The sequence below is a fragment of the Oryzias latipes genome, chromosome 11 (genome assembly GCF_002234675.1).
Source record: "Oryzias latipes chromosome 11, ASM223467v1".
Classification (NCBI taxonomy): Eukaryota; Metazoa; Chordata; class Actinopteri; order Beloniformes; family Adrianichthyidae; genus Oryzias; species Oryzias latipes.
The window spans coordinates 15,722,891-15,749,044 of record NC_019869.2 but is presented as its reverse complement, the minus strand read 5'-3'; the positions used below and the strand labels follow the sequence as shown (position 1 = coordinate 15,749,044).

General features: G+C 37.3%; 1 protein-coding gene across 6 annotated transcripts in view; it reads right to left on the bottom strand.

Moving 5' to 3' along the window:
- LOC101154880 (collagen alpha-1(XI) chain) overlaps nt 1-25,605 on the bottom strand; it is a 46,216-nt gene extending 20,611 nt beyond the window's left edge. The window contains exons 1-20 of one of the 6 annotated variants that reach the window (XM_023959920.1): nt 25,135-25,605; nt 15,597-15,758; nt 14,183-14,393; nt 13,457-13,619; nt 13,215-13,337; nt 8,355-9,368; nt 7,043-7,162; nt 5,061-5,276; nt 3,760-3,813; nt 2,816-2,857; nt 2,562-2,624; nt 2,290-2,364; nt 2,029-2,115; nt 1,607-1,663; nt 1,360-1,413; nt 1,114-1,167; nt 844-897; nt 488-541; nt 302-355; nt 181-225 (exon numbers count right to left, since the gene is read on the bottom strand). In XM_023959920.1, the coding sequence (XP_023815688.1) occupies nt 181-225; nt 302-355; nt 488-541; nt 844-897; nt 1,114-1,167; nt 1,360-1,413; nt 1,607-1,663; nt 2,029-2,115; nt 2,290-2,364; nt 2,562-2,624; nt 2,816-2,857; nt 3,760-3,813; nt 5,061-5,276; nt 7,043-7,162; nt 8,355-9,368; nt 13,215-13,337; nt 13,457-13,619; nt 14,183-14,393; nt 15,597-15,758; nt 25,135-25,252 (2,820 nt within the window). In that variant the 5' untranslated portion in view covers nt 25,253-25,605. The remainder of the gene's footprint in view (nt 1-180; nt 226-301; nt 356-487; nt 542-843; nt 898-1,113; nt 1,168-1,359; nt 1,414-1,606; nt 1,664-2,028; nt 2,116-2,289; nt 2,365-2,561; nt 2,625-2,815; nt 2,858-3,759; nt 3,814-5,060; nt 5,277-7,042; nt 7,163-8,354; nt 9,369-13,214; nt 13,338-13,456; nt 13,620-14,182; nt 14,394-15,596; nt 15,759-25,134) is intronic. The other 5 variants (XM_023959921.1, XM_023959923.1, XM_023959922.1 and 2 more) reach the window with 5 other exon arrangements.
- Nucleotides 25,606-26,154: the final 549 nt, after the last annotated feature.

Sequence of the window (26,154 nt, the reverse complement as noted above, 5' to 3'; positions counted from 1 at the left end):
AACCAAAACAGTTTCATTCAATATCTCCATTTCAGAAGACGTGATATTCCTCAAAGAAAACAAACAAGCATACTTTTTTTTTTAAATCACAGTTTCAGTTTATATGTCATGACAAACAAGATAAAGATGTCAAAAAAGGTTTAAGTGTGAAGTCTGTTTGATTGCCACTGAAACACTCACGGGTTCACCTGGGAGTCCTCTGGGTCCAACATCCCCATCATCTCCCTACAAACACACAATTACAAGTCAAAGATGCTTTTTAACTTAGAAAGCACATAAAAAGGACTTTTAATCTATGTACCCTCTCTCCGTCCTCTCCTTGAGATCCTGGTGGTCCCAGTGGTCCTGAATCTCCCTGACAAGATTAAAGAGAAAAATAAGGAAGAATTATACATTTCTTTACCTACTTGTAAACAAATATTCACAACAGGGATTAAAGTCAAAAATACAATTTTTGTTATTTCAACAAGGCCATTGTATAACTTACTCTGTGTCCTTTGTCCCCAGGCAAACCAGGAAGACCATCAAAGCCACGGTCACCCTGAGATGGAGACAATGCAAAAATATGAATGCATTATAGCTGTGGATGTGCATTACAAGAGGAAGTGATACATTTGCAATGTGTCACTATGAATTGGCCTGCAAGAAAAGATTAGGACCAGAGAGAAAATGTGTGATTTTCCTTACAAGAATGAAAATCTAAGATTTCTGTTTTTCTGTTTATGATCTAATAATACTGGAATGAAACAGTTGTATACAGAAATGAAATAAACCCAACCATAAAAGATTTTCAAACCTTAATAAAGTCATTGGGAAGGTGACAGAAGTGAGACTCTACTTTACCTTTGTTCCCGGCTCTCCTGGCATTCCTCTTGCACCATCAGCACCAGCACGACCCTGTCAGAAGCAGACAAGAGGATGGGATAAGAAACTTTGATTTACTTATCATGTCATCAGCCCAATAAATGTTATTTAAAAACAACTGCAAAATTATTTCTGGACTGACACAAAACATGACAACATATACCCCCTGTTTGAGCCGAAAATTTTCATCAGAATTTATGAAGTGTAAGGTGGTAAATGATATACCAAACAGTAACCAGAAACACTCACTCTTCTTCCTGATTTGCCTGGAGGACCCATCACACCCTGTGGTCCTCTTGGACCCTGATAAAGGTGAGAAGTCTATTGTGAATGTCTGTTGCCAATGTCCTTGTTTTTGACTGAAATGTTTAATTACAACATGATGTTGAGATGTGGAATGTGTCAGTTCACTGTAAAATATACTAAAACATTTCTAAAATGTTCAGGAAAATATTATGAAGTAAGGAGTCCGGTTTGGTTGAGCTAAAAACGTACCTGTGGACCAGGATCTCCACCCTCTCCTTTCAAACCTGGACTTCCTGGACTTCCCTGCAAGAGACAACATCCTCATTTTAAAAAGTGTTTTTTTATTTCCAGCAGTCTACTCCTGAAAATGTAAATACTTTTCTGGAAAAACAGGAATAAAAGTTAAATGAAGACTTCTTTGTGAGAATCATATGTCATAGATGGTAGTAACAACCCTTAAAAACTCAAACAAAGGTTTAATTATCAGTTTACATACTAGAGGTCCAGGTCGTCCAGTGAATCCCATTGGTCCAGGAGGTCCTTTCAGAGCCATCTAGAGACAGTAAAATCTGAATATCTGTTCTAAGAAGTAGAACTGTAGCTGTGTGACAAAGAGAACGTTCCTTTATAAATAATGTTATCACCTTTGTTGTTATCTTTAACTCTTTACCAGTGCAAGATTTATGTGTTTTTTTAAAATAAGGAATACAGCTGGTAATATATCAACATGTCTTTAAGGTCTATGTAAAAATATTTGTGAAAAAGATCAAACATGTAATTTATTGAAAATATTTTTTTTTTACTATATTGAGACAATTTAAGCAAGCATGAAATCTGTATAGCAATCCTATCTTGCCATTTTTACAAAACCCTAATGTCAAATCATCATTGGAAATTGTGAACACAACATTAACTCACCCTAGCCTGGGATAAGATAGCTGCTGCCTGGGCCTCCTGAGCAGAAACAACAGGACCCTTATCTCCTCCACTCTGACCAAAGCGGAACTGCAAAAACAAAAGAAAAAATACTGTGAACCTCTCTGAAAAAGAGAAGTGAAAACATTAAGGATTAACTGAAACTAGCAGCACCCAAACAAACCACTGTATGAAGAGATACTTCTGAAAATGTCCAAAGGTCATTCATTTGCAATAGATAAATAAAAAGTAGGCGTGACTTACAGGTAGCATGACTGAAGTTCCAGGAGGTCCAGGAACTCCATCTGCTCCTGGCAAACCAGCTCTTCCAGGAGGACCCTGTAGGATGGAGAGGAGGAGCGGTAAGCTGGCAGGTGTGAGGAGAGACAGGCAATGAATTGTGCCTCTTTAAAAAGCTTGGAAATCTACAGAGTTCGACCAAGAAGCAGAACTGGTGAGGGACATCACTTTAAACGTTCCCTTAATTTGCTAAAAAAAAAAAAAAAAAAAAAAAAAAAAGGAGAAAATAGACTCACTCTCTCTCCAGGGTCACCAACAGAACCAGGAGGTCCAGAGGGTCCAGGTGGTCCAGTAGGACCCTGAGAAAGAAAAGAAAACATCTTGTCATTTTTGTTGGCTGGGGACATGCTGTATGATTTCTGTTACTCACTGCAAACAAATATTACAAACCTGGCAATCAAGTAACACAGTAAAATGACAAAATTAAGTAAACTGCATTTGTCATAAAATTAAAGAAAGAAAACCTAAAAGGAAATTGTGATTAACTTACAGCAGGCCCTTCAGGCCCTGGAGGTCCATCAATCAGCATTCCCTAAAACAAAAAATCTGGTTTAAAAATAAACAATCAAAGCTGGAGGAGGGTTACTAAGTTTGAAACAAATCCAAAATAAATAAAAAAAACTGAAAAGTGTTGGTTTCATTGCTGGTTGATAGGGACAAGAAGCTTTTTTTGTATTTGCATTTAAGTGTTTCAAGGCAAAAGTCATGAAACAAAATATAGCAAACAAACAGCTTGAAAAACTGAAGATTTTTTTGTTTTGCATAACAGTAAAGAGAGTAGCTTTTAAACATTGAAATAAAGTTTACAATAGATTGCACACCTTTGACAAACCTTTCAAATGTAGATTAGGTGAAGGCAGAATGCTGGGTAATCCAAATCAAACCCCTGAATTCAGATGCAAACTATCAAAAGATTATATATTTCTAAATGTTATATTATAGTCTTGTAAAATCCATGGCGAAACAAGATTACATGTCTCTGCATATACTGTAATGCTTTAATTGAACAAGATTTATCATCACATCTCTAGCAGAGAATTTTACAAGTAGACTGCAGGTTTACTTGTAGATCAGAATTTCTTAAAAGTTAAAATTTAAAAGACCAGTTTGACTGTGGGTTTGATCTGGGGTTTCAAGTTTCTAAAAAAAATAATTAAAGTATTGCACTAAGAAATGTCTTAATCCCTTTTGATTACATAGCAGAAAAATTTGGGTTTAATTAGATAGGTAGAATTAAACAAACTCTAATGGACGTGGTAATGGAATATCGGGAGTTAGAGGACATAATTACAGACGCTGTCTTTGACATGGAAAAGAAACTGTGAACCCTCGTGACTTTTTTTTAAATTGTTATTTAAAATTGTTTCATCAACTCAACAACAATTTCAGTGCACCTGCACAGATAAAGATGCCTATAGACAAGCTGAAACTCACAGGTTCTAGAATAGCGGGCTCTCCTTTCTCTCCCTTTTGGCTTCGAACAGCAGCCTGGGGAACACAAAGAGAAAGCACAAGCCGCCAAGAACACAGAACATTCATTACAGAGGCATGTGTATACTCACAGAAAATACAGAAACAGAAAACCATATGAAAAACATTGGCTGAAATGACAACAGTTTTAGTTTGTCACAGGAGCACAAGCTTTCCTCCAAATACCATGAAGTCCTTCTCCACATTGTAGGTCCATTACTTGTAGAACTTTTGTTTCTGTATTTAGGCTTTTGGACCTAAATACATAAATAAAAGGCATTCAAGTCAATTCGACTTTTAAATGCCTTTTTATGCAGGGTATGTTATAGCTCAAGTTTCTGTTGAAGCTTAATAGAATTTGCCAGTTTCTAAGACAGTAACAGCACACTTTCTATGGTCATCAGTTACTTTTTAAACAAAGTACAAAACGAAACCAGTTTGGGACAGATTCTAGTCCTTTAAAAATATTCAGATAAATGTTTCCTGATGATTGATTGAGTTTGCCACTGTTAATTTAAAATATGCCCTAAAGAAGGATGGTAATTAAAAACATAATGGCAATCAGTGAACCTAAAGCATGGTACAGGTGAAGGGGTTCCAAAAGGTTAAAAGAAAATGGAAAAGCATATTTTCCTGGAACAGCTCTGTTGGATCCTGCTTTAATCAAATTGTACAAAAAAACTATTTCTCTGTTACTCAAAATACTCAAAAAAGCAAATTTCTTTCCCCAATTTTTCAAATATTTTTTCCAGGTTTGCTTTATGTGCTGTTGAAATCTTTTTTTTTATAATTAGTTTTCTGTTATAGCAAAAACAATTTTTCAAACCTGACTTAAGTTTTAGAAACTCACATGATTCCTGAAGGTAGAATTAAAATCCAAAATTCAAGGTATAAGATAAAATAATGTAAAAGGCTGACCCAATATTTAGCTGTAATTTGGGAAAAGTTGCTTCACAGTAACACAACTCAAAAGCACAGAGTATTTTAGACTTCAAATTTTATCCGATAGCTTGATCTAAAGTTTTTAGTTTAAAGTTTTTAGTTTAATTAGCCAATAAGAATAAAAGATATTAAGCTGGTTTATTCTGCTAAATGCATTAAGAAAAAAAGGCTTATCAAGATGGCTTTTGACAAATGGTAAATTCAAGCAGGTCATCTGAAAAGACACTGAATACAATTTCCCAAAGACTAGGATCCAGGATTGGTCAAACTGATTTGTTTTCATCTTTGTTAGTGTTTTGCCCTATTGGAGCAAAATTACTTACGCCTCCCTCATCTGTCACAGCGGACAAAGCGGGGCCCATGTAGGCATCAATGTTTCCAGTCTCTGGAAGTGGATCACTGTAGTCCTTGTAGGAATAGTCGTATTCCTTAAGGCCCACATCTCCAGTCACATACTCCTCATTGAAGACGTCTCCTCCCACAGCGCCTGCCTTGTTGGCATCTACCTCTTCCCCCAGCACCTCTGGCTCCACCTGGGGCTGTGGTAAGTTCATTAAAGCCACAATGGTGTAGAAAAAGGAGCGAGAAAGAATAAGTCAAGCCAAGAAAAATAAAAAGCTGGAAGTATGAATGGGGAAGGGGGGTTAAGTTCAAATAATTGAGCCTTACCTTCTGAGACCTAAATGTCATTTAAAAGCACAACAAAAGGCATCTGTTCAGACTGCAGAGACTGCAGAGCGCCTCATATTGCTTACTGATCCTTTCTTTTCACACCTCATGGACCTACAGAGTTTATGCTGATACTAATGGAGCTGGTTATTGAAATAATCATGCATTTTGTGGTGCAAGCACCAAATTTGGCATGGATAACTTAGGATCCCATCTTTCAGAAAAGCAAGTTAGCCATAAGAAAATCAAAGATTTTAAAATATATAAAATATATACTAGTATTCTGTAGGTACCCCACACATTTAAAGACCGCATTTTGTGCATGAACAGCCCATATTGTTGAGACTGGGGCAAATAGACATTAAATATTTTTGTTACAAAGGTGTGTATGGCTGCTATCTTTACAAATGACCGCCATTTTGGATTTTTCTTGTGGCTATCGTGCTTTTCTGAAACAGGGGATCCTAGGATACATCCATGCCAAATTTGGTGCTTTACCACAAAATGCACTATTTGTCCGATATATCAACCTAACCGGTTCCGCAATACCCTTCTGTTTGTGATTCACTGTTTAGCAGTTTTACAACAAAACATATAATAATCAGCTTCTGTATTACAGCCCAAAACTAAATTACTCTGCATTAGTCAGTAAAAAAGAAAGACCATGTATTTTTAAGACTTGAGCATAGTCTTTAAACACATCAAAACTGATTATGATAGACTTTGTGAAAACACGCCCAGTTAAAGACTCTACTTTGCAAATCAGAAACAAGGTTATTTTGCCAATGTACTTACCATTTATGCCACACAATAATTGAATGAATTCAGTGGGAGTAAAATTCAGAAAACTGAAGACTTTTGATGACTGATGAATACAGCTCTGGCTTAAAACTATCTTACCATGCTACAAATATTTCCACAGAGGAAAAATAGGAGTATCACACCTGGCTGAAAAAAACCAGGTCGACACAGTAAAAGTCTGTTTTGTCTAAATCCTGTATTCTTTTTCAAACAAAAATGCATTTGTTTCTGTAAATTAACCTGCACATCAAATACTTTCATCTGGATCTGGTAAGATTTTTGTTCTTATGTCAAGACGTTCGACAAGCCCGACAAGCATCTCAGCATGAGAACAAACATGAATCTTGCTTCTTGTTAGGAAAGCCGAGGTCCAGATAAAGGTGTTTGAGCGGGAAACTGTTGTGCATTCTCTTTTGAAGAAGAAACACAGAGATACAGTGATGTGGTTAGAAGTGTGAAAAGATGCAGAAGGCACTTTACTACAAAGTCTGGGCTCACCATCTTAGAGGTATGCTGTTTTTTTGGGTTTCATCTGTATTGGTGAAGGTCAAATGGTTATCCAGGTGATGTCTTGAAGTTGAGTCATGGCATCTGGACTTCAATTTTTTTTCTCTTGAAATTTTTCACCCCACATCCAAGTGACTTCATCATGAAGTCATTTGTCTGAGTTGCTGAAACATTTCAAGTCTAGATGCCATGGCTTAACTCAACATATTTTTTTGCCAATCCCCTTTGATCATTTGGAGAGATCAAACAGAAAATGATTTTATTCTGTTGCTATTGTCATTTTGATGACCCAATGTGTGTCACTGATTAGTGTGTAGTTTTCTTTTACCTGAACCGAAATCTCTTCTTGTCCAATCACTTCACCCTCTGGCTGTGGGATCATCCCTTCATAGAAATAATCGGTCTCTGTAGGGGTGTGGCCAGCCTCAGAATTTTCAGTGTCTACATCCTGATTGGTTGAATTGACAGGCAGAGAGCAGGAAGGAGGTAAGCAGATTTGGCTGGGAGGTTATTTTAAAACTCTGCTTGATGAGTTTAAAAGAACTGTGGTTGCCCATAGCATACGTTTTTTTAAATCTTGCAACTCAATGTCAGATTATTAAAAAAAAGAAACTTCAGAAAGTTTCAGAATAACAGTGGCTTTAAATTTTGCACCTGGCAAAATTTAGAGATATATTCTGACAACTTAACTCAAATTTCTTTCACTTTATTACAAAAAATAATAGCTTTTCTTTAAGTCCACAAGCCAAGATTTTAAAAGGATGAACATTTGCTCTCATCAAGGCAGAGATCATATACATCCTTTAAAATGGAAACATCGTTTTTTGATGCTCCAAGACATTAAGTTTTACCTCAATCCAAAGAAAGAACTCAGTCAGCAGCCTCACAGAACATAATTTAGTGAATTAATTGTGCCGCTCAACGTTCACACATCATGTGAATGAATGAATGAATGGTACTAATTTCAATGAACTAAAACTTTCCTCTCTTAAGCATGTTGGCTCCTCAGTGTAAAATAACACTGATCTTCAAAGGAAACCAATCAAGTTTGCCTCCAGTTTCTGTGAAGCTGCCTCACTCAATAATACAAAATATATTAGAAGACAAGAAGACAGATGTCAGAAAGAAAACAGGGATTCAAAAAGAGACGTAGAAATGTCACAAAGTAGTCCTGCTGTGTGGCATATGAGAGAAATGTAAACATTTGTGCTTTCTAAGCTTCAGTTTCTGTATTAAAGCAACCAATGCTCATTCATTTCACTGGTTCATTCATAGTTTCTTCAAAAAGAAACAGGCAGAGCCATGGAGTTTAGTCAAGTTCTGAGGTCCAGTTTCAGCAGCCTGAGGGAAGTAGTATCAAGTGAAGTAAAGAACATCTTAAGAAGAAAATGTATCAAGCCATGCCTGAATATGCATAGCTATATATCATATGGTGAGGTGATCATGAGGTTCATATGATATAGGAGGAGGAGAAGGCAGCCTGCTTGTTATGACCCAAATTCCATTCTGAAGACCAGCTTTCGTATCATCAAGGATTGGCATCAAAACTTGGAGATACTATTTGTAGATCCAAGATGACAGAATAAGCTAGTAAAGAGACTGGAGAGATGGGACAGAGGACATGAACCCTCGTTATGTACCTGTTGAAAACTGCCGGCGGCACTCTTCCCTGGGACTGCAGTTCCACTCAGGAAAGTCTTGCCGAACGGTGGGAAAGCTCTGTGCTGGGATTTGACATTACTGTCCGCAGTCACCTTGGATTTGCTGGGTCTGGGTGGAGTGGGTCGGGGGGTGGGTGTTGAAGCTACTTTTGTTAAAATGGGAAACTTTTTGACCACTGTTTTGTTTGGTACTTTTTTGACAGTAGAAACTTTAGGGGGAAATGTTTTAACTTTTGCCGCATGTTTGACCTCAGCTTTCCCAAAAGTTTTAACAGTTGGATTTTTTGTAACTTTTGTAGGCTGAGGCTTCAAAATTTTTGTAGGTTTTGGTGCTTTTGTAGCTTCTAATTTATTTGTTTTCAAAACTTTTTCAGTAACTGGTTTTGTAGTGGTTTCAAGTTTTGCCTGACCCCCAGCTCCTTTGTTGACATTTTTTTTTTCTAACAAAGACATATGTTTGTTGTTGCCATTGGCCTTAGCCGCATTGCTGATTTTGTTTTCAGCTTTTCCATTCGCTTTTTCCTTTGACAAAACAGCAGCTTTTCCGTTCCCATTGGCTTTCTTCTCAGATGGAAACTTTACGTCGAGTTTTTTTTCAATGACAATCTTGCCTTTACCATTGCCATTCACCTTGGATGGAGTTGTTGGTTTGGTTCCATCCTTGCCATTGCTATTTGGCTTTACTAAACTTTCCTTTCCATTGCCATTGGATTTTGCTGCACTGTTTGGTTTCTTTTGCGCTGCTTTGTTACCAATGCCATTTGTAACCGGAACACTTGTAGGTTTAGATTTAGTTGCTGATGTTGGTTTGATCTTAGACATAAAGGTATCTGCAGCAGTGGGTTTTGTTTTGGTTGACTTGGATGCTTTAGTAGGCAAAGGGGGTTTGACAACTAGTTTATATGGTCCAGTCTTCTTTGCTTTAGATGGTGTGGGTTTGGGTTTTATGAGAGGGGATTTTGTGGGGGCAGTTTTCCCATTGGGCGCCTTTTTCTGATATGGTAGTCATTGTGTGGTTGACATATTTAGTATGTAGATGTGCAAATCAACAAAGAAAAGCAGAGTTGGTAGAAAATGACAAAGACAGACAAAGGGATTGGGAGGGGGATGGACAGCACAAACAAGGGATTGACAGAAAGAAAAAAAAAGGACAAGGGTGGATGGTTTTAAGAAACAATGACATAAAGATGGCTAAGGCTCGGATGATTTACTGAGACTGTGCAGGCATTACTGGATACAGCATTGCTTTAAAAACATTTCAGCAATTACCCGAATATCAAAATGCAAAATTTGTTTCACAGATGTCATTCATAAATGTTGTGATCTTGACCAAAAAACATTTAAGCTGATCCTTTATTAGTTGCTCTGCCGTTTTCTCCAGTAATGCCATTCTCAAAATTTAAGGACAAAGCAACACTTTTCTTCTGTTAGGAACTGGAGGCTTCGGTTTAGCAGAGGCACTTGGGATGTGATTGGTCAGTTAAAGCTGGCTGCTTAATACACACACGGACTGTTGAAAATGCATTCTTTCACACACACAAATCATTGAGGAATTGAGCTGCACTGCTATGATGCACTGAACATCTTAGGACAGTGGTTCTAATCCTGGTTCTCAAGCTACTTGTTTTCTATCTCCCAATAATTTGTCGCTGCTGATTACATGGAGTAGTTCTGTTCAAATAATCAAAATCTGGGATCACTTAATTCTGATTTTTTTGTGATTGCTACAGAAGAGGGAGCTGGAAAACAAGCAGGGCAGTAGCTCTGGAGGATCAGGGTTTGAGACTACTGGTCTACCAATGAGGCAGTGAGCTGATGCTGTTTAGTTATGCAGAGAAATCAACACAGAGCTAAATTTGATGAGGAAAAGGACATTAGACAAGAAAAAAAAATATCTCAGTATTAAAATGACCACAAATATTCAACCTGTACAGCAAACATGCTGCTAAAATTACAATAAGTGAAGACTGAAGTGAAAAATATTCCTACGATGAAAGAATACAGACCACAGAGAAGGACACGCTTGTTTAGGATGTGCAATATACATAAAGATGCATGTGCAACAACAAAAACATGTATAAATATGAAAAAGTGCATTAATGTTCCCCTTTTGTTTTAAACTCAATGCAAAAGTGGGGGCATGCGCAGCATTCAACACAACACGTCAATAATTCATGCATTAGGAAAAACATGAAAGACACAAAAGATTTTAAAGTGAAAATATTTTGATGAAGTTGGAACCAGTATAAGTGAGGTTTGTTGTTGTTTACATTATCATGCAAAGAATATTAGCCAAGTGTAGCAACAGAAAGTGAAAATACTTTGTTAATGTTTGTTTTCCTTTCTCAACTCTCAATGAATCAAATCTCTAGTCTTGTATTTACAAATGAGGGGTTTACTTTTGTTTGCTTACTTTTAGTTTGGATGAGTTAGCTTAATGTGCAAAAACCAAGGAATGGGCTATTGTCAGGTAATACATTGCATTGATATGCTTTTTTGACCAGCTTTAACAACAATTTAACACATTCAATAAGTAAATCAAAATTTCCTTTTTATGGCAGTGAACTGTTACATTTTTTCTTAAAATAATGCCAAGTTGCCTTAATAGAGTTGAGCTTGCATTTAACTTTTTGGAATCTTAACTTAAGACAAAATTTTACTGTTCATGAAACATTTTGGTTAGATTTAAGGGCAGGACAAGACTGTTTTAACATGTAAAATAGTACTAAAATAAGAATAAATATTTACATTAGCTATGGAAAAAGAAAGAAAAAGCCTGCGTGTGTGTATTACAACACAGCTCTTAGCTGTGCCTGCACTTCCTCAGTGCCCCAACTTGGCCACCTCTGATCACACATTATCCACATATGTAAACATACGGCAAAGTGTAAATTACATGAGAACAAAACATCACATTGAGTACAGGTTATCTTGTGTCAGTCTGTGTGAGAGAACAGTCTCAATAATAAAGAATGTGAGATGTAAATAACATGAGGGAATAATGGAGTGATGGGAGATGAGAGGCTTACATGTTGTTAAAGGCTGTGGTTTTCATTAATTAAAGGTAAAGTTAGAACAATTATTTAATTGAAAATATGTTAAATCTTTGACATTTTTATCTCTCATTTCCCTTGTGTTCCACAAAACCAGCACATTTTCCTTCTCTGGCTCCCGCTTTACCTTATTGGGATTCTCCGGTTGGGGAGGGAGGGATGTAAAGGAGAAGGGAATGCCTGTTATAATAATAGGGGTATTCTTGGTCATCCTGCTCCTCATCAAAGTACAGAGAGCAACAGTGAGATGGAAAAATTGAAAGATAAGAAGGGCAGGAGGGTACAATGCACGACAGAAAGTAGTGGATTGCCATGGGGATAACAGATGGATGACGAATCTTCTAAAAAAGCCACAAACACCAGGATGTTGATAAACTACAAGAACTAGCAAAGAAAATACAAATAAAACGCAATGCTTTCATTCTTCATTTCATCAAATTCTATGCAACTTGCAAAATATTTTTGATATTGAAAAACATCTTCTGGCAAGAAAAATTGATGAATGGGGAAATGATTTTAGTGCGAACTTTAGCATCAACATGACAGCATTTGAGACACACAGTTTATGGCTTTTTCCAGCTCAAGGGGAATTAAAATCAGTTTAAATTAAAGATGGAAGCAGCATCAAAGATTATGTATTTGAATGCATGAAAGCAAAATAAAATGCCTTTCCTGCCGTATCCCTTAGCATTAAAATGAAAAAAAAAAGAAAAAGTAAAACCTATGATGCATTTATTGTGCAAAACCAGTCTCAGTAAGAAAAACAAGGCTAAGTCTATAAGCCATCTTTATGAAAACTCTTGCATATGGTCAGGTAAACTGGAAGACAAATTAGATTTTAGTCTAATTTGCATTTACAAAAATCAATTAAAAAACACAAGCAAGGAAAATGAAAAAGAAGAAAAAAAAAGTAATTGATGTCTGCTGTATCATCCTTTTTCCCTACCTTTCTGTGTTCCATTGCAGTAGAGCAGAAAACAGGGACAACTAATCCCCTGCTGTCACTCCAGTGTACTGTTTATAAAACTGTAGTAGGTTTGCTGAGGAGTAGTTTTTGACAGAGATATGTCAAAAAGCCTCTGCTTTTCTTTTGTTGCCTCAGGGACACACAGATGGTGAGTTTAAGTAGGAAAGTGGATGGATACAAACTGAGAAGGAGGATGAGTGAGAAACACAGAAAAGGAGAGCAGCACTTTGATGACATAGTCAGATGACCCAAACTGACTCTGAGGACTACATTTATTGCCTGATGTATTTATTGTATTATGTGGTCTTAAAACTAGTCCTCATTCTTATTCTATTCTTTGGAATTCATAGCCACGAGCGCCAGCTCACAAGATGTAACATTATTTAAAAAAAACTGAGCAAAGAAAGACACTCCAAAAAAGATGGATTTAGTCTTATTTTGTTTTGTCACAAATATTTATCTTTTAAATAATCTCTTAGCCTGAAATTACAAGATTTTAACAAAAACTAACTTTATATACCAGTGGCTTAATCTAAATGCTGTGGGCTAACTTTAATAAAGTCAGCTTTACAGGAAATACAGATGACATTTACATTTAGAATGAATAAACATATGATTAATCATAACTGAATATAAAATCATTTACACTTTAAGTGATGTGATTCAATATTTTTGGTCCAATGAGTATTTTATCTTTTTTGAATTTTACAATTACTGCAATAACAATAACAAGTATAGCAGAGTTCAAGTATTGACCACAAGTGCCAGTTTTTGTTCTCCTTAGGTGTTCAAGTTTGTGTCAACTTGTGTGTTACTTACATATGTGTTGGGGTCTTGAGCCTGGGTTTTGGGCAGAGGGGAGTCACAGTCTGGGCTGTAATGTTCACAGAAATCATACGCAGCTTGAGGATTGGAGGCAATCAACAGTTGTTGGATGTCTCCCTGTGAAGAAACATGTTTATATAAACTGATACTTTATAAAGAAAGTGCAGAATTTGTTTCGTGAAACTTCAAAGAAATAGGTTTCAAATGTAGAAAACTGTTCTTTTTCAAATTCTGACCTGGAAAACTTCAGTATCAAGCAGGCGAGTTCCAAACACTGTGATGCCGTTAGTGTCAACCTCAGCATCATTGCTGCGGGGCAGAGGACGGGTCATCTTCTTCTTACAGTCCAGCAGCAATGTCACGTTTTTCTTGGACACAGAGAGAGCGATGCGATGCCACCTACAGACAAGGAGAAGGAATTCCAGGTGGATAAATATGTGGCACAGATGCAGCTCAGAACACAATAAGCCAGCACTAAACTAATGAAAGTTAAGGGATCTATATCCTAAATATACCTAAGAATCAAGAATCTAATTTTTTTTTTAATTTAAAATTAAAACAGAACATTAGTATTGTAGAAATAAACCTCTGCCAAATCATTGTTGAGCCAATTTTTCATGAAGTTTGCTTTGATTTGAAAACCATTAGAAGAATATAATATTTTTTTATTTTGTATTCAATATCTGCTCCTTGATGCCATTGTGTAGAGAAAACGTTTTATTTGGGTTTGTTATGGTAATCAGGACCATATAGAAAAAGATTTTTAAAGCATTTTCCTTTTCATATTAGATAAAAACAACCCTTAGCTAACTTTTCTGTGACAGCATTGCTTGCTTTTTTTCCTTTTTTATGACTTTTGATATCAAGGTGATTTATTTTATATGTGAGAACACAAACACACAAACCCAACCATGTAATTTCAAACTTCTACCAGATAAAGTCTGTTGTCGCTGGTTACTGACTTGCCATCAGCCAGGTTGACCCCTCTGAAAAGTGGGTAGTCTTCAGGAGCTGGCTTGCCATTCTGATCCTCGTAGAGGAAGACGGGCGAACGTCCCAGTTCAATACCCAGCTGCTGAATGCCCTGCTCACTGTAGATGGAGAGGAGGAAGGCTTGCAGACCAGCCTGAGCTTTGACAAGAGCCATGATAGAGAAGTTCTCCGGGAAACGCCCTGTGGAGGAAAAACGGACAAAATATGAGGACAGAAAAGAAATTGGACAATCAACAGTTGGTCGTTGGCTGATGTGTAGATGTTTTATGAAAACAAAAACAAAACTGGACAAATGTCCAATTCATGAAGGGATTAGGCACAAACATCGTTTTTTTAAACTTTGTTCTGGGATTAGAGGAAAACTCTCATAAACATGCATTCATCAGAAAAAAATAAACTTGGGGTTAATGATAATAACAAATGAACAAAAAGTAGTAGTGTGAAAATACAAAAAGGAATTCAACGTTGACTAAAAAGAATTTTAGGAGGTGATTCAGAATTAACACAGAGAAACTGTGACAAGACTTATTTCTTGACTTGGAGATCATGTTTCTAAATGAAAACAGCTCAATGAAGCTGAGAAAGTAAAAGACTACCTGTATGATAAGTAATCTTAACACTAAGCTTTGGCCTGTTTTAGACTTTTTTATTGACCCCTCGATGTGAGACAAAATTGTGTAGAGGAGGTGTGGGGGTTAAGGAAAATTGCAAATTTTACAAAACAACCGCTTCATTTTATTTGAAAAATCTGCCATACGTATATAACAGCTTACCGGTAAATACATTAAAGTTCTATGACAAACTGAAATGAGACACTTTTTTCAACTATGAAACACATCAAATCTGGATTAAATGTACTTAAGTTATGATGTATAACTGTGTAACACACATGTATATTTCTTCATTACAGTATTATCTTTTCCTCTTCCATGATAAATATATATAAATATATGTATAAATATATTTAGCCTTAGAGCTCTGATCCTGTTTCAGAAGTTTTGTTTGATGATAGCATTCATAAAAAAGGCTTTTGGCTACTTTGGCAAGCAGGATTCTGTTTATGGTACTGATAACATTAATATAGAAAAAATTTTTATATAAATACTTCATCTTTTATCAGGGCTTTTTATGTTTAAATCTTAAGTCGTTACAAACAGTTTTATACAATGCATGTTGTGTCTGACAAAACACATCCAGTAAAGTTTATAAAATGTAAACTAAAAATAAAATAAATTGTGAAATATTCACTCCCCAATACACAATCAAAGTACTAGCTCTGTCTATATAGAAAGCATGACATGTTTTTGTATTCTAGAGATAGATTCTTAAAATGTTTGGAAGTCATGTTAAAAGAAGCTTAATTCCTGTTCTTCAGAAGCTTACCTGAAAAGAGCTGCTTGGTGGGGGCAGAGATCTGGGCCTTCTTGGTGATGCGATATGCATGATCAGGACTACTAGAGCGGCGAGATGTGCAGAAACCAGGGACTTTTTTCACACCCTCGGGGAGAGAGGGAACCTGTAGAGCTCTCAGCACGTCCACTGGATCTGATGAGCCAAGACAAGAATAGAACATTAACAGACTTGAAAAATTATTTGAACATGCAGCAGCTGACAGTTCACAAAATCAGTGGCTTTTTACAAAGTATTTATTTTTTAATACTTTCTGGAACAGTTATCAACTACAAGTCTTTAAAATAATTTCCGGTCCTAAATTCAGGTTTATACATTTTGAGATGGACAACACAGATTTTTTACCAGAGTTGATATCTGTTAATAGGTGATAGCAGGTGATTATGTGATCATTTCAGTTTGTTGCACCTTGGTGTAGGAACACTCCTATTCAGGAGTGTTTATTTTGTTTTATTTTATTTTATTTTTGTTTTTTTTTTAAAGTTTTCTGCATAGCCATTATTTATCCTTTCCATGCATTAAAATGAAATTTGATAAGAAGCCTGTTACAAGACCTAATTTCAGCCAAATATCCTCAGAAATGACATTTGGTTCTGCAATACATTTTAAAGAGAAAAATCTCACGCTTGACTCAGCAACAGAAATGTCTTCAAATATAACTGCTGTAAAAGAAGCTCACATGAGCACTCATGTACTTCAAAGATTCACACTAAAGGAGTTTACTGTTGTGGTAGCATCATGAATAATGTATAATTCATGCATTGGTCTAAAGGGCATTATTCGCCTCTTAAAATCTGCTGTTGAGTTCAAGTATTCTAGATTAAAGCAGATTGGATGAAAAAAAAGATCAGTTTACAACTAAGTGGTCATTTTTGCGTACGTTCATCAATCAGTTTAAATGTGTGGCTGTTGAAATAATCCTGCAGATATCTATTTACTTAACAGGGGGTTTTGTATTTGATTGATATAAAAAAAACTGCGCTAAATAAAACTTATTTTATTAGGACACTAACAGCAAAAAAACAGTCTGAATTGTACAAGCTGGCAGCCTGTAGACACCTTTAAACTGCTGTCATCTTCATACAGCTTAAAAACAGAGCATACTGTTTAATTATTGCCCATTACAATAAAAACAGAAATATTATGTATGCGGGAATAGGTTTTAACTGGACTGTTAGATGAAAGTCTTATTCACATAAATATTGGTAGCTGCAAAAAAAAAAAAAAAAAAGCATATACTGTATATATGTATCCCATTCAGAGGTATACATATGTACTGTATATATGTTATATTTTATATTTTACCCGTGCTAAAAAATTCCAGAGCTGCTCTGAGCCCTGCTGCATTCCTCAAAAGAGACTTATAAACAAGCATAACACACAATCAAACTATGTAAACACAAGGCTCACATGCACTTTTTGCAACCGGAGAAACGTAGTGAGATGTTGTTACGCTGCTGTGCATCATTGAACCAATTCTATGACAGCTTTAAAGCTTAAACTGCATGATCATGTCAGAGTTTTCAGAACTCTCTCTTCCATCAGTGTTGGAAACATGTCTGTTTGAAGTGCACATTAGGATCATCTTTAAATTAAACAGATGATTATATTCAGTCACAGCTGGGATGTTTTCCAAACTAAGCTTTCAGTGTTAGTGATGCGTTACTATAGAAACCCTGGGCCAACTGAGAAGAATATTTTACCTGAAGTGTCAATTCTATCAGTCAAAAAAGAACAACATTTATGAATAAAGTAATGTAAATAAATAAATTTAAATTCAAGTAAAATAGAGTACTGATTTTCTTCAATAGACACAGCTCTTGTTAGAAAAGCAAGCTTAAGGTTAGTCATATTTAGAGAAGTGTAAAGATGTCTTATTACTGCTTTTATCTGTCTAGACCACAGCCCATCACTGTCATGCCACAGTTTAAAGGATAAAAAAAAGATAATAGTTGGAGAGAGGGGCAGCCTCAAATGCGAGATAAGGTGATTGCGGTAACAGTTAAGGTAACACATCAAGTTCCAATAAATTAGAATAAAATGAGAAAACAGGGATACATGAAAGGACTTCTTTGTGTGATACATCATTTTAAGTAAGTATATCTTTTAGGTTTTGGTATATTCAATAAGATATTTAGATAAAACAAAATCTAGGTTCCAAGTTCTCTAAATTTGAACGTCAAGTCTGGAACCTCTAGAACTAAAAGGACATCATGTTTTCCATAAAATGAGGACTTCAGCAGACCAGCAGAGGAATGTTCCAAGCAAATTATACAGGTAAAGGAAAGGAGATCAACGAGTGAAAGAGAGACAAAAAAAAAAGAGACATTCAGGCACAGTCATGTGTGTGTCCTTGTATGTGTGTGCGTGTTTTGGGGGAGTCAGGCATTGACAGTAGACAGTATGGTTCTGTGATGGCAGGATACTGGATCAGATTGCAGCCTGAGCTCCCCCAGCACGTCCAGCACAATGTGGCACTCTGTTCCTAAGCCCAGCTCACATCTGCAGCCGGGGCCCTTCCTGCCTGTAGGACCACAATCACAACAGAAGCACACCCACAAGAAATAACACACGGCACCTACAGAGATACACACAGGCCAGGCAGGGAAAGGCGCACCTATAAACCTCGAAAGATGAGGAGCAGCGCAAACGAATGTTGACAAGGTAGAGAGAGACCAGATAAGAAAAATATAAAAAAAATATAAAAAAATAAATAGCTTTTTTCTTCTACTCACTTTTCACACCTCATTTATTTATGTTACCACAAGCACTTGCAGATGGAAGAAGTCTTTGGATACAAGTACGTCAAGTCAATTATTCTATTGTCATTAAGACAGGAAACAGCAAGTAAACGCAGTGAAACTACAGCTGTCTGCCCATGGCCACTTGCTTTGGCTGCAATTCTCTTCCTGGAGTACATTCCCTAAACCGAGCAACAAGTACAACATTAATTTTACTGTAAAAATGATTGGACATAATGGTATGCTCTTTGGTACACAATGGGACACTGTAGTTTGGAATGCCTGTTTTTTTCAACAGGTGCTCCAGACTGAAACAGTTCCCACACTGTTTGACTACAACTCTAAGCTCTGAAATCCTTTGACTGAGCAAACACCCAAACCGCCATCTCATTACAACTTGACATTAAGTACGCCTGGCACGACCACACTTTAAAATAGAGAATGAGGTGTGCTCCTGAAACTGCAAGACCCCTGTAAAAATAATTTGAAGGCTGCGGCTCGTAGTATCACCACTAGAGGGAGCTATAACAGTCTCAATGAACCTGGTGGCACACAGAAGTGTCAAAGGATCCCGTAGAGGCCTGTTGGTGTGCTGAAACGACATGAAGTTAAACACACCCAAATTTTACCTGTGTACTCACTATCTGAATAATTTTGCTCACAGAATTAAAGAACACGAATATTTTATGAGAATGAAAAGTAATGTCAGATGATTCTGTTTCAACACACCTCTGTTCAAACAAGACTACTGGACAAGCATCCCTTTATGTACATAATGTCAGAAAGGATGGATTGTGACAAAGATTTGCTCAACAAAGGAACTCAACTTGGTTTTTAAAAGTCAAAAAGGGCCTCTGAACACCATAAAAGCCTGAAATATGTTACATTTTTCATGCCATCAACAGATGGCACTTATTTCTCTGTAGAAGAGAAATCTGGACAAACATAATTAAAACAAAGTTGGGATAAAGTAACATATATATGTTACAAAAAATGTACAGTTTCTCGCTGGTCCGAGATGTGAGGAAGTTGTCTTTATAAGAAAAACTCTTGATTTGGGATTATCTGAGATGCTCAAAATCTGAAAATTTGCATGAGTATTGTGTGAGAGTATGTGTCTGTGTATGTGTGTGAGTGTGTATCCCCTTTCTTTTTCTGGCACAGCTGTGGCAAATACCAGACACACACTCTAGCTGACACGTTGACCCCTAACCTCTCACCTTTACACAACAAACACATTGTTAAACACAGAGAACAAGAAGGATGTGCTACATTGACCACACAATAACTCACCAACACAGACCAACAAATTCTAACCAATTTACTGACCGAGTGCTTTGCCTAACAGCTGAAGGCAGAAGGCTGAACTGAGATGCTGTCCAATTCAGAGGATGGCCAAAGAAAACAAACTGTTCAAAAAAATTTATGATAAACTACACATAGAAAAAACATAAAAACAAATGTATAAAACTGAAAACCATAGACTCAAATTCAGCTCAGTCGGTCCCCAGCTGTCTCTCCATCCATCCAGCAAACCACAGTCGTAGGAGGTATGAGCACCACTTTTCTTGCAGTTTATAATTTTCTGTGTGGAACTGTATGTTTATGATTTATTTAGAATGTCTTGCAGACAAAAAAATCCATCATGGTTTTTCATGCTGAACTGAGAGATTTTTCTTCAAATAGAAATGATTTTTTGGTTTTAAGCTGAGCGTTTGGTTTGTCTGGATAGCTCTAATAATCATAAAGATATTATTGGTGTCTGGAAGGTTCTCTCAGAAAGCAGACAGTGATAAAAAAAATCTGTACATTTGCAGGGGTGAGGCACCACTTTACCTGAAAACAAGATTTCACTCTGAGCAGATATTGCTGAAATTAGACAATTGAAGCCTCAAGAATAAAAACTAAAGAGGAAGAGCAGTCATAAAACCTCAATTTTATGATTATTATGCCTGTTCTCATCAGTTCTCTTCAGATGTCTATTAGTGTCAACATTAACTCTGTTGGGCTTCCCATGTGCATCTTAGTTTGGTTTGAAATGCAGTTACAAGCTCTGCTGATGATGGATCAGCTAGCAGTCTAGTCTGCCTTCAGCTGTGGAGGCTGCAGGCTCAGATTGGTGCAGATCCCTCACACCACAAGGTCTGCATTGAGCCTCATGATACCAGAGAGCCTGGCCAGAGGAGTGTCAGTGGGTCCCTGCAATGTACCATCATGTGAACCTGAGAGTTACCCGGCTCACAAATTACAAACCAGTCTTCAAGTCACTGGTGCGGCTTGTTGACTGATAAAACTACACGTTTCAGCCGAAAGTGTGCTTAGTTTGCAAATCCCAAGACCTTAAATACTCAACATGAAAGGATATTCAAGGAAAAATTCTGCCAGAAAAAAAAACTATAAAAAGAAGATATAAACTGACCCAAAAGTAGAACTAAATTACAACTATGGTCTGAGACAGGACATTTGATTTCTAGTTCTCTCTTACCATAGAGCTTTTTTAAATGAAAAATAATCTTGAGATTGCTTTCATGAAAGGCAAAAAAACCCATCTCATTATATTCACATCTGTCTGTAGATGCTCCATATGTCATAGAGCCACACTCAAACAGACTCTGCTCCAGTGCAATTCAGTAAAACCTGTCGAGATCCAAATCTCTTCTTTTAGCTCCATTTATTATTTTGATACGAGCAGGCTTTCTTTTGAAATGTGCAGCTAAAATGTTCAGATACATCAAACAACAAACCGAAGATGAGCAAACGGGTTCCCAAGTCAGACTACAGTAATTAAAGAGAACTACACAAAGAGATGACAAGAATTTATAATAATTATGATCACAGCATGGTCTTTGAGGGGCAAATACGGAGATCTGGAAACTCCCTGCATGTTAGAGATACGACATTCTGAGAATTTCTAAGGTTTAACTTTATCAAAGCAACAAATGTGAAGAGATGAGGAGGAAGAGAGGGAGGGCACAGAAGGGAGTCCAACAAGTTGGGACGTGCCGTTTGGTCGGTCTTAACCCTCAGCTTCTTTAAAATGGTTTTCCTTCAAGAGCAAAGATTAGAGAAAACTACTGACCTCTTCAGCGGAAGATGCAAAAGAAAAACATCTTGCTACAAAGTTGTGCCAAACTTAAAATCAGTTTTCATTCTTTCAAAAGTTCTGAAGACATTTTATGACTCTTTAGTGTTTTTGTTTATATTCAGTGGTTTTTAATATTTTTCAAAAAGTTACTTTTTAAATTTCAATTGCACAGGTTAGACTGTGGTCACTTACACTGAAAGAACCCCTTCCATGTCTTCCTACATTGACTTCCTAGAAGCAGCTAAATAACAGTGACTAGGAATAGCATCCTCTACAGACAGTCTGTCATTATGAGGCTGGCACGCTCGCCTGTCATACTTGTATCATCTGTGAAAGCAAAATGTCTCTGAGGAACGAGGCCACTCACACAAACCACTAAATCATCACCTATAAAACCAAGGAAAAGGGAACTTCTTCTCACTGTTCTTTTAAGTCTACATTGCTAAAGTGGTTTTGTCTGGGATGAGACATTCCTAAAAGTTTACAGTTTGAGGGATGTAATGGTTTAGAGCTGAGGCCTAAACGTGTTAAATCATATTTTAGCTTTGACTTCTGTGAGTTTTGATCTTAAAACCACAGTCTGGTGCTCATGTTTTGGTATTTTGGACTGAGGAAAAACAGGATGTGAAGCACTTTTACTGATTCTAAACCAGAGAAAATGTCAAAAATCCTGAGGAGGACCCCTGAAAAAATGAACAATTTAAAACCTAGAGCTGTTGTTCACCTTTCGGCATATCCCTTCGGGCGTCGCAACAGCAAATTAGCTTTCACTGATTTGCACAGGTGGCTTGGCAGAGATTTTTACGCCAGATGCCCTTGTTTAAAATCAGAGAAAGACTCCTGATCAGAACTTCAAATTAACTATGACAGCATTCATTTGTTATAAATCAAATGACAAATAGACTCTAACTAGAACAAACTAGAAAGGTTTTTAGTAAACTTGTATATTTTGCTTCCTGATTTGTCCACAGCTCCGTTTTACATGTTTTACTAAGAGAAAATTTGTCAAAACTGACGGACATAAATACTTCAAATTATAATCTAATTTGAGAAACATTTGTTAAGATAAACCTTTATAGATCCCCTTTTAATAATACTTTAAAAAAACAATCAAAAAAGTTCACTAAGAAGTAACAACAGGCTTTTCCACAAAACTGATGGGGACGGAGAAGGGATCAGAGTCTGAATCCCATCTTCAGCAGAACGGATAAACATCAATGCGTTTTAGAAGATCAACACAGAAGGTTCAGGTCTACCAGAACTGGGCTTTGGTCTGAACCTGGGAAACAAGACAATTGAAACTTTGAACACCCATTGGCTCATTTAAAACACTCACAAAAAATGTGAGATGGTGTAAAACTGTAGAACCAATGTCACAATTGCCAGTTTGAGTTAAATATCACCCTCAGAAAGCCGGACCTCACACTGCCATACAGTCACTGGAATGAGCTGCTCTACACCTCAAATAGAGCCTCTTTTCACCAGCACAGAGTCTGAGAAAAAGAAGGAGAGCACGGCCATGTTATGTTTAGCCAGGCTGGGACAGAGTGCCCTTTGAGCAACTCTCTGCTTTGAAATGAGGCTGACGAACATCCGTGTCAAGAAAATATTGCCCCATGATCTTGTGCTTTCAACAAAACCCAGTTTCATGGCCTTTTGGGTGTGCTGCTCTCTGAAGGATGACTCCTCCATTCCTTCTCCTTTTTTCTTCGTTGTCCCAGAGAAGAATGAATTACCATGGAAGTTTCTGACCACTCTTTCTCTAAATTGGTCTTTCATTGCCTGGGTGGGGCACCGTTACAGTTTGCAAACATCTGTTGAGTGTCAGTGTGTGCACGGGGGCACACGTGCACATGTGCACACTGGTCCAACCCACTGCAAACGTACATTTGTATGATGTTTTACTAAAACTGATATGATCAGAAGGTGATTAAGGCATTTATCTACATGCCATACAAATGCCATGTATATATGTGCACCAAACAGAGGCACATTCACGCTGGGGCCCTGGTTAGGAAAAAATATCTACATACAGACTAACAAAAACAGAACTTTAGCCTTCAAAGCACACAGACACACTAAAAGCTTTCACTCCAGACCCCTGAGTCCGAGTGCCCCACTACCATGACCTATTCATAAACGGTAAAAATATCAGCTACAGAGTACTCACAGGCGGGTGCAATTTTATTATATGTATTCAGAAATGTGGCCAAAGAATTTGCAAAAGGATGGAGGTTTAAAAGATTCCCTTAAACTACTTCCACCAGTGCACATGACTTCTAGTAGTTTTCTCAAAACCAGACCCAATCTTCCTCAATTTCTATGCTAAAACGTGTAACATGAGTCTTAACTTGCCTAAAAAGTCTGCTGTAATGAATTTAAAACCATAGATTGACTGTAAGACTTCCACTGATCTGGACTCAGGTGAATCAATGGATTCTCTGTGTTTAAAATAACTAAAAGACGACTAGTGGAGGGTCAGGGAACTGCTGCACATACAGATCATTCCAGTGTAAACTATGATGGTCCAGTGGTGATTCTGATGGGACGAGAGGGTGAACGCTTTACAAACAATGCACATCACAATGTATAATCTCAATCCAAACAATTACCAAGCAGAAATGCTGTCAGTAGAAAATCATATTCTTCAGCAATGAAAAACGTTTACAAGCTGATCTAATCAGGTCAGTTATTAGAAAAATATGGCAAAAATAAACCAAATATCTATAGAATGCCTCAAGAGGAAGAGGCAGAGATGGACGCGCTGGTGAACAGGCTGAACTGGCACAGAACCTCTCAGCGTTCACAACCCAGACAGCACAAGTTACACAAATGTCTAAACTAAGTCTGAGAAATTCATATGAACAAGCTTCTTCAAATGTGTCAAAACAAATGTTTTATCACTTTATCCAATGGATTTCTTCAGTGGTGTTATCAAACTGAGGAACATCTGCAAAGCTTCATTTCTAAACAAAAAATGATTTAAGTAAACATGGTAATAAGATCTATATAAACATCTAAAATCCATTTAAAAACACAACTATTTCCGATCATCACTCCAGTAGATATGACACCTGTCAGCGGAACACTGCGTTCACGCGCACGTGCGACTGAGAGTCGCGTGAAAGCAACGATCTATGTGACTTGAATGCGCAACAGCCAGATCAAACCACGCCACAAAATTAGTTGTGGGGTTTATGGAGCAAAAAAAATAAATAAAAGGTTTTATTTTTTTCCCTTTCTTTTTAAAATGGGCATAACAACCCTCTTCTTACTGACTATTTTTCGTTCATTTCTTTTTGTTTCTTATCCAGTTTTTGCACAGCAGTTCAGAGGGGTCGTTCTCCAGCCAGTTAAGTTCTTGGAATGAAAAGGAAAGCGCAAATAAAGCAGGTTTAGGATTTTTCTTCACAAGACCAAAACTTTTGAGCCTTAAATAAGCATCTATGCAATAATGCCAAACGATTAACACAGTTTGATTCTATGAAGCTCACGGTACATTATTGATTCTTGAAGGAAAAGCAAAGAAACAAGTCAGGTGCGCATGGGTCCGATGCTGGATCACTTTCTTTTTAAAACAAGAATAAATACATCCAGGATTGATTGGCACTCATTAAACGTGTTAAACATGTTTGTCTTTGTTCAAATGTGAAACGCAGAAAGTTACAAAGAATCACATTCTTACCTGCCAAAACTACCGTTGTTTGGAACAAAACGAGAGCCACGGTGAACAAGGCAAATGATGAGAAGTTCGTGCGCCACGGTCTTCGTTTTTTCCGGAAAGGACAATCTCTTATATCCATAGTGTTGCAGTAAATTGCCAGCCTGGACGATCTGTGAATCTGGGGAATGGTGGATATCCTCTCACAGAAATCCAGCCGACAAGGGGAGCCTGACTGAACCGTCTGTGAGGCAGCAGACAAAAAGGTACGCCTCTGGAGACGTCGTTACCTCTCTGCCGAAGACTTTCCTTGGTGCGTTGTCTATCTGTGTTAATGCATAAAACCTAAAAGGGGTACGGGGTTAATACATATATTTTATTTTTGCGTTTAACCCCTTAGTGCTGAAGCCCCATTGAGCCAGACTGGGTACAAGTACCCAAAGTGGAGAGAGCAGCAGAGAGAGACCTGGAATCTCTCCCTTCTCTCTCTTCCCCTCTCCCTTTCTTCACTTTCTCCCACGTAAAATAGGCACGTGTGTGTGGACGTGCATGTGGTCGTGCGTGTGGAGTGAGAGAGTGGATGCAAGCGGGAGAAAGGAGGGGTGTGCGTAAACTTGACGCACAGCTGGGTGCAAAAAAGACACTTTTCATGGGGACGTGGTGATGAATTTGAGACAAATAGCTGTCACAAAACAGTGACGTCCGTTTTTTAAGATATTAGTTCGTTTTGTGAGGTTTTAGCTTTTGGCGTTTTTTTGGTTCTAAATTGTAACATATTTCTAGAGAATGTTACAGCTTCTTTTTAAAATCTTTAAATCTTGTGCCTTTAAGTAAAGATAATAAACTTAGGTAATGCTTTTGGTCTACGAGAGTCTCAACAGTAGAGCTGCGCGGATGACTGAGCGCTGAGTAAACCAATCAGATGTCTGTCCGGCGCCGATCTCCACCTTAGCGCTGATTGGTCAGGGGCACGTGTTCACTGTGCGCAGCATCGCGTCAGGTGATGAGAGTGGAATGAGAGACTTTTCCTGTAATGAAGAAGTG